Consider the following 17,816-nt stretch of genomic DNA (forward strand, 5'->3'; position numbering starts at 1 on the left):
AAGTTTCATTACCCAAACTAGTAGTACTGATGATGTTACTTAGTTTGGGTAATGAAACGTCTGCAAGAAAACAAGCAAGCTCAGAGAGCACCAAGGAACTCTTATTTAAACGCCATTTTATAAGTAAACATATATCAAAATAGTGAAGTGATGTTGAACTCTGGTCATGTAACATGACCTTACATTTTATGTAATTATTTACTGTAATTATTGTATGATACAGTATAACTTTAAGTCTATAAACATTTCTATTCAGAAGCAATTTGAGCTTCAATTTTTTGCTTCTTCAGGCTAGCTGCTCACTGGCAGCTGCCACTCAAGTTATGCTTTATATTTCCTTCTCTTCTTGAGAATTCATCTAGGTTATATTATGGGCTTCTAGAGCATAGCGGAATTATATCAGGGTTTTCCAGGAAGACAGAGGACTTTTTTGGTAGAAAAAGGCAATCATGGCAGGCCAAAGAAAAAGTGCAATAACAAAAAAAATTAGACAAGAATAAAAAGGAAAATGTTTTCAGGCCAGTGTATAACTTTATGGAACTACTCTGATGAAACGATAAGATACTTCATTTGGCTAAATATAGCTACAAATATAAACTGCTTATACATGCAGAAGTATTTTTCTGATCTGGCTTTAAGTTTATAGATAAATATGCTTCTATGCATCAATTCATCAATTCATGCAATTACATGCATGAATTATATGCATGATCATGTAGTTCTTGAAAACAAACTGTATAAATCAAAGAGAACATCTTTTTTTAAAAAGTAGATAAAATTAGCTTCTAAAACAGCGGTTCTCAACCTGTGGGTCAGGACCCCCTTGGGGGTCGAATGACGATTTGCCAGGGGTCGCCTAAGACCATCGGAAATATGGGAAGTATACTTGCGAGTCGAAGAATCGCGCTCCAATGGTTGATTCCACAAGCCAGCTGCAGGCTCTTCAAATCGCTAGCCGAATTCGGCTTCAGGCGCAATGAATTAAAAAAGAGAGAAATCTTTGCTCTGATGTCTTCCTCTCAAGCCAGCTGCAATCACTCCCAATCGCTAGCCAATACGGCTTCAGGCGCGATAAATTCAAAACGAAAATAATTTTATGGTTGGGGTCGCCACATCGTGGGGAATTGTATTAAAGGGGTCGCCACATCGTGGGGAATTGTATTAAAGGGGTCGCCACATCGTGGGGAATTGTATTAAAGGGGTCGCAGCACTATAAAGGTTGAGAACCACTGTTCTAAAAGAATCTATCATTTTTGGTCTATGTTAGCTCGATAAACCTCACTAACTTTACTGTTGACTTAGTAAACTGAAAATGCCAAAGTACCAAATACAGGTACTCTTTGGCCTATGACCACAATTGAGCCCAAAACTTCTGTTGCTAAATGAGACAGTTGTTAAGGAAATTTTGTCCCATTTTACAACCTTTCTTGCCACAATTGTTAAGTGAATCACTGCAGTTGTTAAGTTAGTAACATGGTTGTTAAGTGAATCTGGCTTCCCCATTGACTTTGCTTGTCAAACAGTCACAACAGGTGATCACATGATTCACATTGCAACACTCATAAATATGAACCAGTTGCCAAGCATCTGAATTTTGACTACATGACCATGGGGATGCCGCAGTAGTCAAAAGTGTGAAAAACAGTCATAAGTCACTTTTTTCAATGTTGTTGTAACTTCAAATGATCACCGAACAAAGTCAAGGACTACCTGTAATGCTTAGGGGCAGTAGATTTATCAAGTTCTCTTTTTAGAGACTTGGGCCAGGACTTCCATCTTGGAAGGTGGAATCTAATATTTGACATACTCATTTGCAATTGGTATTCTTCCTGTGGAATGGTAGCTAATCCCTTATTAATAGAGGCCCATTAAGATCTGCTGCAACAAATCCAAAATATTTGGGCATGGGACACAAAATCATTTTTATCTGTCCTTGGCACTAAAATGATACATAATTATATTATTAGATGTAATAAACCTATTGTGCTTTCTTTCATGGTTCCCCTCCATAAAATCCAGACACAACTATCTAGAGCAGGGCTGTCAAACTCCCAGCCAGCGGAGGGGATGTGTCACATGCTCGCCACACCCATGCCTGGTTTAGCGAAGTGGGGGGGGGGAGTTCTGATATGTCACGTGACGCCGTGACACCCCTGATCTAGAGTGCTCATGTTGAAAATATTGGTGGCATATACAACAGACTTTTAATTTGGCTAAACTTGACTTTGTTTTCACTCAACAATTCCACAGATACTGATGCTTATTACAACCTAAGCCAAGTTCCTATGAATGCCTGTATTTTTTTGTTTATTCATTTGTTTAGAGGTAGGAGAAAATAATATAGTGTTAATTCCTATTTAACCGTTCTTTTACTTTCTTCTCTTTCAACAGCCTCAGAACATGCTCTTTCTTACCCTTCTTTAGAATATTTGTATTTCATATTTGTTAAAAGTTGAAAATCTCATATTATGGTCAGTTATTCTGGGAAGTTATTTATTTAAATATAAAAAGCATTAATATTAGCTGACTGGTGATTGTGATCCTGATACATTTGGAAGGAACTGGCATGGGGAAAAATGCTGGGTAGGACTCAGGAATCTATATGAATTTTGATACATTTATTACAATACAATAAATCCTGTGGTGGGAAGTACTGTTCAGAAGGAATGAAGCAATACTTTGACAGGTCCGTGTATCTCCAAGGTTTAGTTCCTTGAAAACTAGCTAGCGTGAGTCACAATCATTACTGATGAAATGTATTTGTGCTATTATACAATGGCATAGTTGCTTCAAATGAGTGCAGAGTGCCACCTATTGAGTACAGAGAGAAAGTTCAACCTTATCATCATTTTTTGTGCCTTATGTTTAGGTTCAACCTGAAATCTAAAAGCAACAGGACTCAAAATGTTGTATGATTAATTTGGTATCCAATAATATGAATATTTTGTTTTAGAAAATAAATAGGAAAAGAATAGCTGGTATTTGAGATATAGAGGATTCATTCCTCTGGAAGAAATGTGGGTTTTGTGCATAGATCTTAGAAAAGTATCAAAATAGCAAAAGGTACACTGTCTTAATCAACAAATACAAATATTAATACTAATACTAGTATTAGAATGGTATATATGCTATAATACACTTGGTCCAAAGAGTCATATGTCCATAAGTTATGGTTGTGGTTCGCTGAGGCAAAGTAGCCAATAAAGTTATTACTGTACTTCAGTTCAAAATATGTTGTTTGGGATCCAAACTAGTTCTGTTGAAAGAGGACACACATGAATTTATTCAGAATTTACATCAAGCATAAGAAATTGAAATTCATTTTAAAATAATGATTCTATTCCCAGTTCAATCTCAATTATTATGATCTAATCAGGAGCATACTTTGATTTTTTTTAATTCAGCAAAAACATATACAATTGGGTCATGGAATTCTTGTGCAAATAATGTACACTTATTATATTTTAAACAATACAATCTTTATTATAAAATATGGATCAATCCTTTGGAACAGATAAAATGTATCAGGAAGAAAATGCTTTAACACTCATAATAGGATCAGCTATAAGCCGATGAAACCCACACCATGACTGAAGCAAAAAGTTTATCTTCTTAGATCTTGTCAAAGCCTGACTGATAGAACACATTTTTCTAACGTAAGGATAATCTATTTCATTCCTCATGCTGAAATGCAATTTAAAAACAACTGCAGTTGTTAAGGATTTGTTTTTAAAACTAATAAACAGAATTTTAACTTCACCAGAAAAGCCAATTTTAAGAAAGCAAAATAGCAAATGCACTCAAAGGGACTTTGAAATCCCAGGTGATCTTGGTTCATCTTGACATTTTGAAGGAGGAAAAAAGGCATTTTTGTATGTTTTGAACTCCTGTACATTTCTCAGTCAAGTTCAGATTTGAAAAGGGTTTTGTGGGGCTAATCTCCAGATGCATTTCCTTTTTCTTTAAAAATCACAGCATTTCATGCTGTCGAAAATACTCTAGGTCTTGGCTTCTGGGAAAATTAAACTTTGGTATCCAGGGTGACAGAAAAATGTTATTTTAAAATCTGAAGAGCAGAGGCGTTCAAGATTACTATGCAGAACTAGAGCAGTTGTTACAATGGGAATTGAAATGGACTTTCTGGGTGGGGGAAGGTGAGCAGGAGAAGGTTTGTCCTATCTCAAAAATTCCTCCATATTCAGATTACAGATTACCAGAGTTGGGAGGTACCTTGTAGGTCATCTAGTCCAACCCCCCATCCAAGCAGGAGACCCTACACATTTTCTGACAAATGGCAATCCAATCTCTTCTTGAAAGACTCAAGTGTTGAAGCTCCCACAGCTTCTGAAGGCAAGCTGTTCCACTGGTTGATAGTTCTGTCAGAAAATTTCTCCTTATTTCCATGTTAAATCTCTCCTTGTTCAGTTTCCATCCATTATTCCTTAACTGGCCTACAGGTGCTTTAGAACAGGGGTCTCCAACCTTGTCAACTTTAAGCCTGGCGGATTTCAACTCCAGAATCCCCCAGACAGCTTTGCTGGCTGGGGAATTCTGGGAGTTGAAGTCCACCAAGCTTAAAGTTGACAAAGTTGGAGACCCCTGCTTTAGAAAATAGCTTGACCTCTTCCTCTCTGTGGCAGCCCCTCAAATATTGGAAGACTGCTATCATGTCTCCCCTGGTCCTTCTCTTCACTAGACTAGCCATGCCCAGTTCATGTAACCATTCTTCATATGTCTTAAGTCTCCAGTCCTCTAATCGTTCCTCTTTTCTGCACTTTTTCTAGATTCTCAACATCTTCTTTATAGTGTGGTGACCAAAACTGGATGCAGTGCTCTAGGTGTGGTCTTACTAAGGCTTTATAGAGTGGTATTAGTATCTCACTTGATCTTGATTGTATCCCTCTGATAATGCAATTTAGGATTGCATTGCTCTTTTGGCTGCCACTGCACACTCCTGGCTCATATTTAGCTGGTTGTCCACTAAGACTCCAAGATCCCTCTCACAGTTACTGCTATTAAGCCTGGTTTCACCCAGTCTATATGTGTACTTTTGGTTTTTCCTGCCCAGGTGTAAAACTTTGCTTTTTTTCCACATTAAATTTCATTTTGTTAGATAAAGGGCCCAGTATTCAAGTCTGTCAAGATCCATCTGGATCTTGAGCCTAACTTCTAGGGTGTTAGCTATTCCTGCCAGCTTAGTATCATCTGCAAATTTGGTCAGTTCCCCTTCTATTCCCTCATCTAAGTCATTTATGAAGATATTGAAGAGTACTGGGCCTAAGACGGAACCTTGTGGCACCTCAGTGCTTACTTCCCTCCATGTAGACTTAGACCCATTAAGGACTACTTGTTGAGTACAGTTTGTCAGCCAGTTGCAAATCTATCTAGTGGTGAAGCTATCTATCCCACTTTTTTCTAGTTTACCAAGAAGTACGTTGTGGTCTACTTTGTTGAATGCCTTGCTGAAGTTACATTCCTCTAGTTACATCTTCAATATCCACCAGCTTGTTCCTATACGGAATCATATATAACTCCTATATGGAATCTAATTGTGTGATAAATATGGATACCTATCTTCTGGTACCAAACAGCAATCTTCATTACTTATCTGTTATAGTTTAGAACTGGATACTCTTTTTACTATATTGTTGAAATCAGGGAATTTCTCATGAGTTCCTTAACCAAGAAGAGCACTAGCAAATTCTTCTACTATTTAGCAATATCCTACATTTTTAAACATTTGTTGTGTGATTTATTCAGAATCATACTCAGTCTAAATTTGCTGATTTTTTGTATGGTGAATCTTATTTATAAAGTTGTTATATTCTGGGCCTGGAATTTACTGATTTTGATATGTGCTTTTGTATACTATTCTATGTATAAAATGTGTGTTTGTGTGCGTGTGCATGTTTGTACACATATATACTAAGCTCAAACCAAACCTGATATCTACATTTTATTATCAGAAAAGACCCCAAGTTATTAATGATGTTTGTTGTTGTATTTGGTTATTTGCAATAATCAGCTGATTACATTGGACTTCATTTGTTAAATGACTGAAAACAATTTTCTTTTTTCCCCCTGCAGATACTGGCTATGATTTGTAAATAAATAAATTGCTTCTTGATGAATTTGAAAACATACCAATTTTTCAATGCGCCATATTCATATTAGCCAGTTACAAATATTACATATTGCAGAATCTTGGACACTCTGCCAGTGAAGTTCGTAGGTAATCACCAAAACCGAACATTTTATAAACATTAGGAATCCATTATTTTTCCTTCCATCTCTTGGTTTTCCATAGTGGCATCAGAGGATGACGCTTCTCCTCCTTCAGCTCCTTTAATTAAAGAGATGTGAACATGAGAAAGTATTAGCTCTACAAAGAAGGACTCAGTCAAAACATCTGGAGTTTGGAAGAACTTTTCACAATATTTGTTCACTGTAATATTGGATACCCACCAAATTCAAAGAACATGTGCAGCTGATGAAAGAAAACATAGCAGGTATACATTATGTAACAGCTGTAAAGTGGTGTGCTACCTGTTATTGTAGTGAAATTACAAACGAGGCAGCTTCTTGGCTTATGGAACCTCATATGAAGTTGGAAAGATCCTTAGCAAATTACTTAGCAATATGATGCCTTAACAAAGAACATTTCTTAAAGTTATTCAAACAGCAAAAGGTAGCTTTTGATTCTCAAAAATGTTACCTTCTGACATTGAGAGTTCTGCTAGTTTGTGTGGCAGTTCTGATGTTCCAGCTCCAGCAGAAGAACCCAGAATGTCTGGTAAGGCATTTCGGCGCCCTGCCCGTCCCGATGCAGCAAAATCTGTGACTACAGGCTCAACATCAGTCATCTCTGACGTCTTTCCTCATAGCAACATCTCCTGAAAAACACCAAGAGTCTCAGCTTCAATAATCTGGTGGCCAAATGGGAAACCAATCTTGTTTATGAGAAGAAAGTAACTTCTATTTTGAAAACCAAAATGTGCTTTTCCTTGGTAGAAGAAGGGCAGGTCTTAATACATGTGCTGAAACTTTATCCCAAGAGTCTATTTCTTGTTTTTCCCCCATCTTCACTTTCTACTTACAGTATTTTTAACAGCATTCATGAACACAACAAAGAGAAATATCCAGTGACTTCCTGTAACTCTACATATTTGAGTGAACTGTTTCTTTCTTTGTCATTTCTACACTGTTTTGCCAGTCAAGAAAAAGAATACTATTCAGAGGAACTTTTTAAAAATTAAAAACAAGTCCTTTCTAGAATTCGAAAATACTGTAGAAAGCTTTGTTTCAAAGCAATATCAAGGGAAAAAGTTATCACTAACAGCAGGTACAACAGGGCCACAGATTTTATAATATAATTGACTAATCTATGATTAAATGTTTTTGCTATCAAGATAATATTTTTTTGCTAACCAAGAAGCACTTTTCAACTGTTTTTTTACACAGGAAGAGAGATGGGTTAGTCTATGTCAGCCAAAATTAATAAAACTGGAAGCACATCTGACTAACACATGTTATTAAAAGGCATAAGCGTTCACAAGTTACAGCTCATTTAATCAGATGCATAGAGTAGCTAAACTAACATAGGATTTAAATTGGGATGAAGCCAGAGGTGGGGAGAAAGACCAGTTAGCTATACTGACAAGGTTATATGCAAGGCAGATATCTTACTAAGAATTGCAGTATGTTAATATCCTATTGTGTTTGTTGAGATCTTTGGAGACTTCTTAATTGTGAATATCAGCAATCAATTGTACCAAAAGGTCATTTTGAGATATGGAAAAGGTCATTTTGAGATATGGAAAACAGTCATTTTGAGATATGGAAAACAGTATCCTCAGATGTTAAACAGCTCTTGTATCATTTTATCCTTGTTTTGAACCCTGCTGTCAAACTTGTGTCAATTAATTCTTTTGCCCAAAGTTTGTTGTGTTTATCTAATATAAAAGACTGAGGGCCTCTGTTGGGGGTTCCAGATGCCTTCTGAACTTGTCAGGAAGACAGGAAGAAGGCAAGGGGGCTACTTTATAGCTAAAGCATGAATGAAAGTAAAGGATGGCATTTCCTATCACTTGTAGAGCTTATGCATTGGGGATGTGGGAGGAAAAGAATGCTTCCTCCAGGAATGTTAGGGACAAATTAAAATACAACATGTTATATATAAGAATACAGAGCTGTAGTCTCTAGAAACATGTCTCTTAAAGCAGGGGTCTCCAACCTTGGCAACTTTAAGATTTGTGGACTTCAACTCCCAGAGTTCCTCATCCAGCAAAGCTTTACTGTCTTAAAGTAAATCAGATATTTCATCCTTATAATAGAAATGGCTTCACTTTCCAAGAGGGATCCTATCCTATCTTTAGCTTTCCAATGTCCACGAGCAGAAGGAATTGATTGATGGGGTTGTGTGTCAAGAGAGACAGACCTGAAAGGGCAGTTGGAAGTATCAGGAATATTTTCTCTCCATTTATTGTGATCCTAGATAAGTTGTTTTGGTGCTTGTTTTAAACTACAAATAGAGAATGTAATTTAAAAAAACAACAAAAAACCCTAGATACCTCTTTCCTTTTTTTGTGGCTTAGTTGATTTGAAAACCAATCAAGATGAAACTAGTAAATGTTGCATTAACTATTCTAAGTACTTAAAATTCTCATGAGAGAAATGAACTGAGAAACTATAAATAGGATCAGCAAAAAACTTAACCCTGTTCTGGATTTTATTTTGCAGTACTACAGCACCTTGGATGTAATCCTAACTATCTGAAACATCACTTGAACACCATCAACACTGGCAGAATTGCTATCAGCTAATTGCAAAAGGCAGCTTTGCTTGAAACTGCTTACAGCCTACGACAATGCCTTTAACACCATCAAACAACCACATCTGCCCATCCCAGGTTCTTAGGAAGAACTCGATAGGTGGATAAAAATGCCAAATCCAGTCTGAACATTTGGCTGATTGTGCAAGCAACCATAATAAAAATATTTGCTGTCCTTAGATGAATTCAGGTTTTTTTGGGAGAAACGTGCATTCTCATCTTTAGCAAAATGGCCAACGTTAACACAGGCAAAGAGATTTAGGCAATATAAGGATATGGATCCAGGAATAAAGGACATTTTTAAACAATTAACTGTTTACAACTCATTCTAAAGATATTTGTGGTTGTTAAACATGTTTATTAGTACAAAAATCCATTTACCCTGACTGCTGTCCTTTAAAGAACTTTTTTCTAAATGTTCAAGCCAAAAACACTGCCAGCATGATTTTACAAACTAATGAAAACAAGATAATCCCATTTTATGGTCTATAAAGAAAAGCTATGGGAGGAAAATTGACAGAAAAGGGAAAAGGAAAGCCAGCAAATTCAGGCACTAATTCTTAGCATTTTAATATTCTTTTCATGATCAATCCAAATGGAAATGAGCTGCTCACACTTCAAACAAGCACCTCTGACAAGGATACCACAATCGTCAATTCCCACAAGTGAAGTCAAGATGGCAGTTTCTTGCCATCTGCTGCTGTTGCTGCTTTTTATTTACAGAATTGTTGATTGCAGTAGCCTTTGTATGTGTTTCTTGCTTTACAGGGAAACATTAAACAATACTGTCATGTTAGCTGCTGTCATGCTGAAATATTTTCTCTTGAATGAAGGATAGTCCTTGGCCTAGGCTGTGGCCATGACAGCTCTAGATATAGCAGAGTGAAAACAAGCCACAGGATCAAACTACAGTAATTTTCCAGCAATCTAATGGAGTGGACTCATAAATTAGTGGAATCTTTGCTAACATTGAACATCTAAAATTAGTCCCAAGGGATACATTTCCATCCCTTTAGTCTCATATCTAAGTATTTATATAGATCTTCAGACACAGCAGTATTTGTACATCAGTAATCTGTTATGGTACATGCATGAAAATGCACACAGTATCAGACAATAATTAGAACATGACTCACAGGGATATTTAACCAGTCTACTAACCATTCCATGTTAAATCAAAACACAATGCTTGGTAACATCCCATTTTTTAGCTAATGCACAGAAATACATAATACAAAAAATAAATGCTTAGCAAACACATTCCTACATGTCCACTTAGAAACAAGTCCCACTGAATTTGATGAAAGTTATTCTTAGGAAAATATAAATAGGATTCCCACCTAAATTAGTTGAATCGTCCTCTTTCCCCCCCCCCCAATTTTTCAAATTAAGTGCTGTATTCTAACTTCCCCTTGCCATGTTTTAGCAATACTGTAATCACTAAAAGATTGACAATTTCCATTATTTTTATAGTCTGGAACAGTGGGGGGGGGGGCACAGTCTGATGCTTTTCAGATCTTTTGGATTCCAACAGTGATCACACTTCATCATGGCCAAATTGGCCATTGTCATAATTGTCGTTTAAAATATCTGTTTGCTACCCCCTTCTAAGAAAATAACTCACATTATTGAAGACCATCACTTCTCTAACTTGTGTAAGAACAAACAGGATCAGCACCAGTCTAGTAATAAACAACATATTAATGCAACTGTTGTGCGAACTAGTGTCAAGGTAATGAACATAATGTTATATATTTTATTATTATTTGTATTATTTTCAGCCTGCAGGAACAAACCCCACCCCAAAGTTTTGTTGTTTTGCAACAGAGTAAACCAATTAAAGATCCAAAGTCTTAGCAATTTTACCCAGAAACAAATAACAAACTTAATTTATTTTTCCAATATCATTAATCTTTTTGGCTGATCTTATCTCATTAATATAACTCAGTTCACATGATTTTCCCTATTTAACCCTTCTATTATGGATTCTAGGGTGGAAAAACAGAATCCTGAAAGCCTGTCAGATTTACACTCTGCCCTATCTTATACAAACAAATCTGGGAGGGGTTGTTTTGTGTTTTATGCTCATGGATTTCTATTTTCTAAGAACTGACACATCTTTTTTTCTCCCCTAAATAGTTCACTATCCTCTTCCCCGGGCTAGATCTACATTCTTTCACAAGAATGACTCCAACACATTTGAATCCAACACATTTCTACCACAAGCTGTATTAGGTCCAGTTGAAAAGGTTAATATTTTAATTTTTGGGGTCAACTGAGTTGCTTAATTGGTTTATAAAGATCTTCAACGAAGCTTTGATAAAATTGTACTTAATTCATCCCTTTTAAAAACGATTTCAGGTGACTGCTAAATCAAAACAAAATAACCAATATGAAAAATTAAATACAATTAATACAAATCTGTATTATGTTTGCTACAAGACATACCAGGGGTGAAATTCAGCAGGTTCTGACAGGTTCTGGAGAACCAGTAGCGGAAATTTTGAGCAGTTTGGAGAACCTGTAGTGGAAATTTTGAGTAATTTGGAGAACCGGCAAACACCACCTCTAGCTGGTCCCAGAGTAAGATGGGAATGGAGATTTTGCAATATCCTTCCCCTGGAGTAGGGTGGGAATGGAGATTTTGCAATAACCTTCCCCTGCCACGTCCACCAAGCCAAGCCATGGCCACAGAACCAGTAATTAAAAAAATTGGATTTCACCAAGACATACTGTATGTGTAGAAGAAATTCTAACGTATAAATCAACTTATGTGTGGCTTGGCTGATTCCATATTTTCATAAAAAAATAAAATTATATAAATTTAATAGTTATATAATTATATAATATAATTATTGTTCCTTTACAATAGGAACCCAAACATTTTTAGCTGTTTATGTATGTTAATTTATCATTAGCTATGCCAGCATTAGAATACTATTTTCTTCCTTATTCCTACAGTGTTGGATAACAACCTCAAAATATATACAGGGTTACCCTTCAGCACCCATTATGTGGGTAGCAAAATCTAGTGATCAGTAGTGGATAGGATCAAAATGGTACTTATTTGTTGCCTTAGGCCAGGGGTGTCAAACTCGATTTCATTGAGGGCTGCATCATGGTTGTGTTTGACCTTGGAGGGGCAGGGTGTGTGTGGCCAGCTCGACATCACTTGTGTCGGGGGCTCCTGTGCTGGCCCAAGCACTCTGGTAGCAAAAACGGACTTCTGAGGTCCATTTTTGGTGGCAGAGGCACTGTGGGCTAGTCCTTTGCTGTTTCTAGGGCAGCCCTGCTGGCCAGATTTAAGCACCCCGTGGGCCGCATCCAGCCCACAGGCTTTGAATTTGACAGTCCTGCCTTAAGATAATGTAATCCTGACTGGTCTCTTCAGTTTCCAGTCTTATTTTGTCTCTCCAAAGAGGTAGACAAAGCTGTGCATATAACATCCTGAAGGAAATATACTGTTGCTGTCAGGGTAAAAGCTTAAGTTGAGGACAACTTGTTATTTTTCAAATGTGTATTACCAGATGGATCAGGAGCTTCTGCAGTGTTACTGATCCATTGGATCTGTATATAGTAGAATGTGTACTCCTGAAGTAGGGCAGATTGCTTTTTATCAAGTAGTAAGAATGATTCTCTGTTTACTGTCATCAATCCTTCTCAGTTGTGTTCTGAGAGAAAATTGTGTTGCAGAAAATTCCAAGAACAGTAGCATACTGTTACTGTTAACATATTCCCTGGTACGCAGAGATGTTATGCTTTTAAGTGCCTAAATCAATGTTTCTCAACTTTGGTGACTTCAAGTCCCAGAATTCCTCAGCCACCTTTGCTTTATTCTGAGAGATGAAGTCCACCCATCTTAAAGTCACCAAGGTTGAGAAACACTAGCCTAAATGATATAGAAAACAAAACACGAATGAGAAAGTGAAGGAACTTATACTCTGTTGCCAATGTATTTTTGCTTGAAAACTCTTAAGTTGCTATTGATTTTGAGTACCAAGATGTGCCCTTTTCAAAGATACCTCAAATACCTTCTCCGCTCAGTCTCTTTGTTGGCTTGACTGAACATTTATCAAGACATGCTTTCATCTTTCTTTGCCTTTAGTGTCACTCAGGATGTTTGTTTTTCATACATTCCAGTATAAATAGATAATATATCAGCAAATTTGTACGCAAATGAAACTTTGTGTTCCTCAAATGTTGATATCTCATAAATATGCTTTCCGCAGAAATGAATAGTTTTGCAAATAATCACACCTGCACAGTTACTCACTCAGCATTCCATTCCTCTCATGAACCAGCACATTTAGAATGTCCAACCTGCTCCAGATTGATAGGTAATAAATCATTTCTACTTCCAATACCCAGTTGGTGACACTGCATTAGTTCTGATGCAATTAAACATTTGAGTCCTTGTACTAAGCCCACCTTGGACATAAATATTGCCATTTGCTTCATATCAGTAAAGCAATTTATTATGCCTACAAGGTCGTCTTTGCAAAAGTCTATGCAGCAAAATATTGCAGGAGATCCAATAACATAGCAACCTCAACTCTGTATTCATCATAAGTGAGAGCAATCATACCTTCTATATGGGCGAATTTGTCCATTGCATTATTTCTCCCATTCAAAAAAACAAACAAACTCAAAACCAACAATACTTTTCTCATTAACTTGGGAGGGTGTGTGTTCTTAACTAGAAACCTAGCCAATTGTTATCTTTTTTTAAATACTCCAGTTAATCTCTTGCTTTCAGAACTAAACATTTTTAATAATCATTATGTAGATCTCTGGGGTCGTTTTATCTTCAGATGTCAAATCCATAGATCCTACATTAATATTAGCATCATGTAGATGGATAGAAGGACAAAGACAAAAAGGGGATATTGTCTTCTTCCTTTTATTTATGGGTGGATTAAAAATAGATATTCATTCTTTATTTATGGGACATTGCTAGTTGCAAAATGTTATGTATCTTTAAATGTTTTGGCGGGAAACAAGCACGTTGCTGATTGGTTGAAGCCGCCGGTTGAACAGTATATAAGGAGAGGTTTTTCCCCAGCCAGGTTGCTGGGTTCACCATATATTAAAGAGCTGTTGTCACTACCCTGGTCTCCAGCCTCGTTACTTCCCGAACTTAACACTGGCGACGAAGGTGGGATTTCGAGGCTAAGGAGCACCAGAACCGAGCTGAAGCACGGAAGAACCGAACCCAGCAAACCCAGGGCAGAAACGCGGAGATGGCCAGTTACACTCCGCCCGCGCCGTTTGACCCAGCCAGAGAGAAATGGGGAACGTACATGACCCGTTTCGAAAGCTTCCTAGAAGCAAACGAACTGCAAGGAGTTCCAGACAACCGCAAAAGGGCATACTTCTTGAGCCACTGCGGTCCCGAGGTCATCGACATCGCGGAAGCCCTGGCAGAGCCAACGCCGGTACAATCGGTATCGTGGCAAACTCTGCAAACCCTGCTTAAAAACCATTTCGCGCCAACGCCGTCCAAATATGTGCGGCGTTTTGAATTTGGAGAGCGCCGACAGCTAGAGGGAGAATCCATCGGCGACTACATGGCCCCCCTGCGGAAAGCCTCCAAAGACTGTGGGTACCGAGACCTGGACGAGGCGCTGCTGGAGCAACTCATCCGTGGGGTCAGAGACATGCGTTTGCGGAGGCGGCTGCTATCGAAAAGCAATCTAACGCTGGCAAACGCCCTGGACGAAGCCAGAGCGCATAAAATGTCCACCCAAGCGGCGGAGACCCTGCAACAGCCAATCACACCGAAGGCGAGCACAAAATCAACCCCGGTACACCAAGAAGAGGTCCAGACCGAATCCGACGGTGAGGATGAGGAAGGGGTTTGTCGAACCGAGAAACGGGGCAAAGAAGACCGGGACGAATGCGGAAGTTGCGGAGGTCAACACCAGCGTCAACACTGCAAGTTCAAGGACGCTACATGTCGGCGGTGCGAGAAGAAGGGGCACCTAGCTCAAGTCTGTCGAGCTCCCCAACCTTCCCGCCGAAAATTCAAATCGGCCAATCAGAGCGCGGGATTGGCAAGGCGACCCGTGATTGGCTCAAACAAAAAAGGCGCGAACTCGAATCAAATGACGGTGATCATAGGCCGCGCCACAACCCGGGTGGAGAAGAAGATCTTCACCAAGCCCAAAATAGAAGGAGTGCCGTGCCGACTAGAAGTGGACACCGGGTCAGCGATCACCATCATGTCCTGGGACACTTTGGCGAAAGCGTTGCCATCAGTCGCAAAGCGCCACCTGCAAACACAACGGCTACGAGTCCACGACTACCAAGGGAATCGCATCCCTGTTCGAGGGACCACCTCTGTCCGAGTCGAGTACGGACCACACAAGAAGACCCTGCCCATCACGATCGTCGAAGGGACCCTGCCTAGTTTGTTGGGACTAGACTGGTTCCGTGCATTGGGCATGGGAGTGACTGGCATCTACAGAAGTGACTGTAACCTAAAAGACATACTCATGAACGAGTTCGAAGATGTCTTCAAGGACTGCCTGGGCAAGTACAAGGGGACCCCTATTTCCTTCAACTTAGACCCCCAGGTAGCCCCCATTAGGTTAAAGGCAAGGAGAGTCCCTTTTGCCCTGAAACCTAAGATTGACAAGGAGATAGATAAGCTCATAAATCAGGGGATTCTGGTGCCAGTCGATCACGCAAAGTGGGAGACACCAATCGTCACCCCAGTCAAACCAGATGGGTCAGTTAGAATCTGCGCTGACTACAAGGCGACGTTAAACAAAGCCTTACAGAAAAGCGCTTACCCGGTTCCCGTGGTGCAACACTTGCTGCACTCGTTGGGGCAAGGGCAAGTCTTTGCAAAGTTAGACTTGGCTCAAGCTTATCAACAACTGCCCGTAGACGCCAACACAGCCGAAGCCCAAACGATTGTAACTCACAGAGGTGCTTTCAAGTGTACCAGATTACAATTTGGGGTGAGTGTGGCACCGGGGCTGTTCCAAAATTTAATGGAACGACTTCTGCAAGGGCTCCCAGGGGTAGTCCCCTACTTCGATGATGTATTGATATCAGCCGAAAATTTAGAGGAATTGGGGGAGCGTTTGAGAAAAGTTCTGGGCATTTTCCGGTCAGCCGGACTAAAGGTTAAAGTGAACAAATGCCAGATAGGGGTAGAATCCGTCGAGTTCTTGGGCTACCGAATAGACAAGAAAGGAATTCACCCCACTGAGAGCAAGGTCAAGGCAATCAGAAAGGCTCCAGCGCCCAAAAACAAAACAGAGCTACAGGCATTCCTGGGGCTAGTGAATTTTTACGCGGTCTTTTTAAAAAACAAGGCGACCGTTGCTGAGCCGCTGCATAAGCTTCTGGGAAAGAATACTGTTTGGTCTTGGGGAAAGTCGGAAGCTAGGGCTTTCGAAGCAGTAAAAAACCTACTCTCGAGCGATAGCCTACTGATCCAGTATCATAGCTCATTGCCATTATTACTGGTTTGTGATGCCTCCCCTTATGGGATGGGGGCTGTGCTCAGCCACAGACTGCCAAACGGCACAGAAGCCCCAATAGCCTTCTACTCCAGAACGATGTCCTCGACAGAGAGGAACTATAGCCAGTTGGATAAGGAAGCGCTAGCAATTGTGTCAGGGGTAAAAAAGTTTCACGAATACGTTTTTGGTAGAGACTTTGAAATTGTTACTGACCATAGACCGCTGTTAGGGATACTGGCTGGCGACCGCCCAACGCCTGTGGCACTTTCGCCACGATTGACCCGATGGACTATCTTCTTAGCCGCTTATTCCTACAAGCTGCAGCATCGACCCGGAAAAGAAGTGGGGCATGCGGACGCTTTAAGCAGATGCCCACTACCAGGGGCGATCGAAGACCCCACTCCGGGGACGCCCATCCTGCTAATTGACTCTTTGGACTCTGGCCCAGTCACATCTAAGGAGGTGGCTCGGGCATCATACGGGGACATTATTTTGAGGACTGTACTCGGTTGGGTACAAAGAGGGTGGCCCGCTGCGCCGGGCGAGCATTTTAAGGAATTTGTAAAAAAACGTGGGGAACTCTCGGCTCAAGGGGGGTGCCTGCTATGGGGCGATCGAGTGGTGATCCTGGAGAAATTGAGGGAAAAGGTATTGGACCTTCTCCACGAGGGTCACCCAGGGATCGTAAGGATGAAGGGGCTAGCAAGAAGCTATGTTTGGTGGCCACTAATGGACTCAGAAATTGCTGAGAGGGTAGGAAAATGCCAGGCTTGCCAAGAGTCCAGACCTCTACCCCCGACGGCCCCAGTCAGGGAATGGGAAAAACCCCAAGGGCCCTGGTCGAGAATCCACATTGATTTTGCTGGCCCTTTCCACGGCCAAACCTTCCTAGTGGTAGTCGACGCTTTCTCTAAATGGTTGGAAATCATTCTCATGAGATCCATGACAGCCGAGGCAGTAATCGCAGCACTGCGGCATCTATTTGCAACCCACGGGTTGCCCGACACGCTAGTATCCGATAACGGCCCGCAATTCACGGCAACCCAGTTTGAGGAATACTTGGCAGATGAGGGCATCCGACATGCCCTCTCTGCGCCTTTCCACCCTGCGTCGAATGGCCTTGCAGAGCGTTCCGTCCGGAGCGCTAAAGAGGCATTGTCCAGACTCAAGCCAGGCGACTGGCAAACAAAGATAGATTTCTTTCTGGCCGTTCAGCATAGAACCCCCAGCACTGCTACAGGCAGAAGCCCAGCCGAATTATTGATGGGACGGAAGCTCCGGTGCCCACTCGACCGGTTAAATCCCCATTACACACCAGAGGGTTACAAGGGGGAACTAGAAAAAACGAGAGAAATGGGCATAGGCGACCGAGTGTGGGCCCGCAACTATGGGGACGGCCCAAGTTGGCTAGCAGGGCAAATCATAAAAGCAACCGGTCCAAAGTCATACTTGGTTGAGTTAAAAGACAACCGAGTATGGAGGCGCCACATAGATCAAATCAGAAAAAGAAT

At 40.2% G+C, this 17,816-nt stretch overlaps 1 protein-coding gene across 1 annotated transcript; it reads right to left on the reverse strand.

Annotated features, from left to right (window-relative positions):
* Positions 1–3,326: 3,326 nt before the first annotated feature.
* PKIB (cAMP-dependent protein kinase inhibitor beta) lies at positions 3,327–6,866 on the reverse strand. Its single transcript, XM_058172869.1, has 2 exons — positions 6,716–6,866; positions 3,327–6,343 (listed from the first exon to the last, which is right to left on the reverse strand). The coding sequence occupies exons 1-2, from the start codon at positions 6,861–6,863 to the stop codon at positions 6,264–6,266; spliced, it is 228 nt and encodes a 75-aa protein (XP_058028852.1). The 5' UTR covers positions 6,864–6,866; the 3' UTR covers positions 3,327–6,263.
* Positions 6,867–17,816: the final 10,950 nt, after the last annotated feature.

The sequence above is a fragment of the Ahaetulla prasina genome, chromosome 1 (genome assembly GCF_028640845.1).
Source record: "Ahaetulla prasina isolate Xishuangbanna chromosome 1, ASM2864084v1, whole genome shotgun sequence".
Taxonomy (NCBI): domain Eukaryota; kingdom Metazoa; phylum Chordata; class Lepidosauria; order Squamata; family Colubridae; genus Ahaetulla; species Ahaetulla prasina.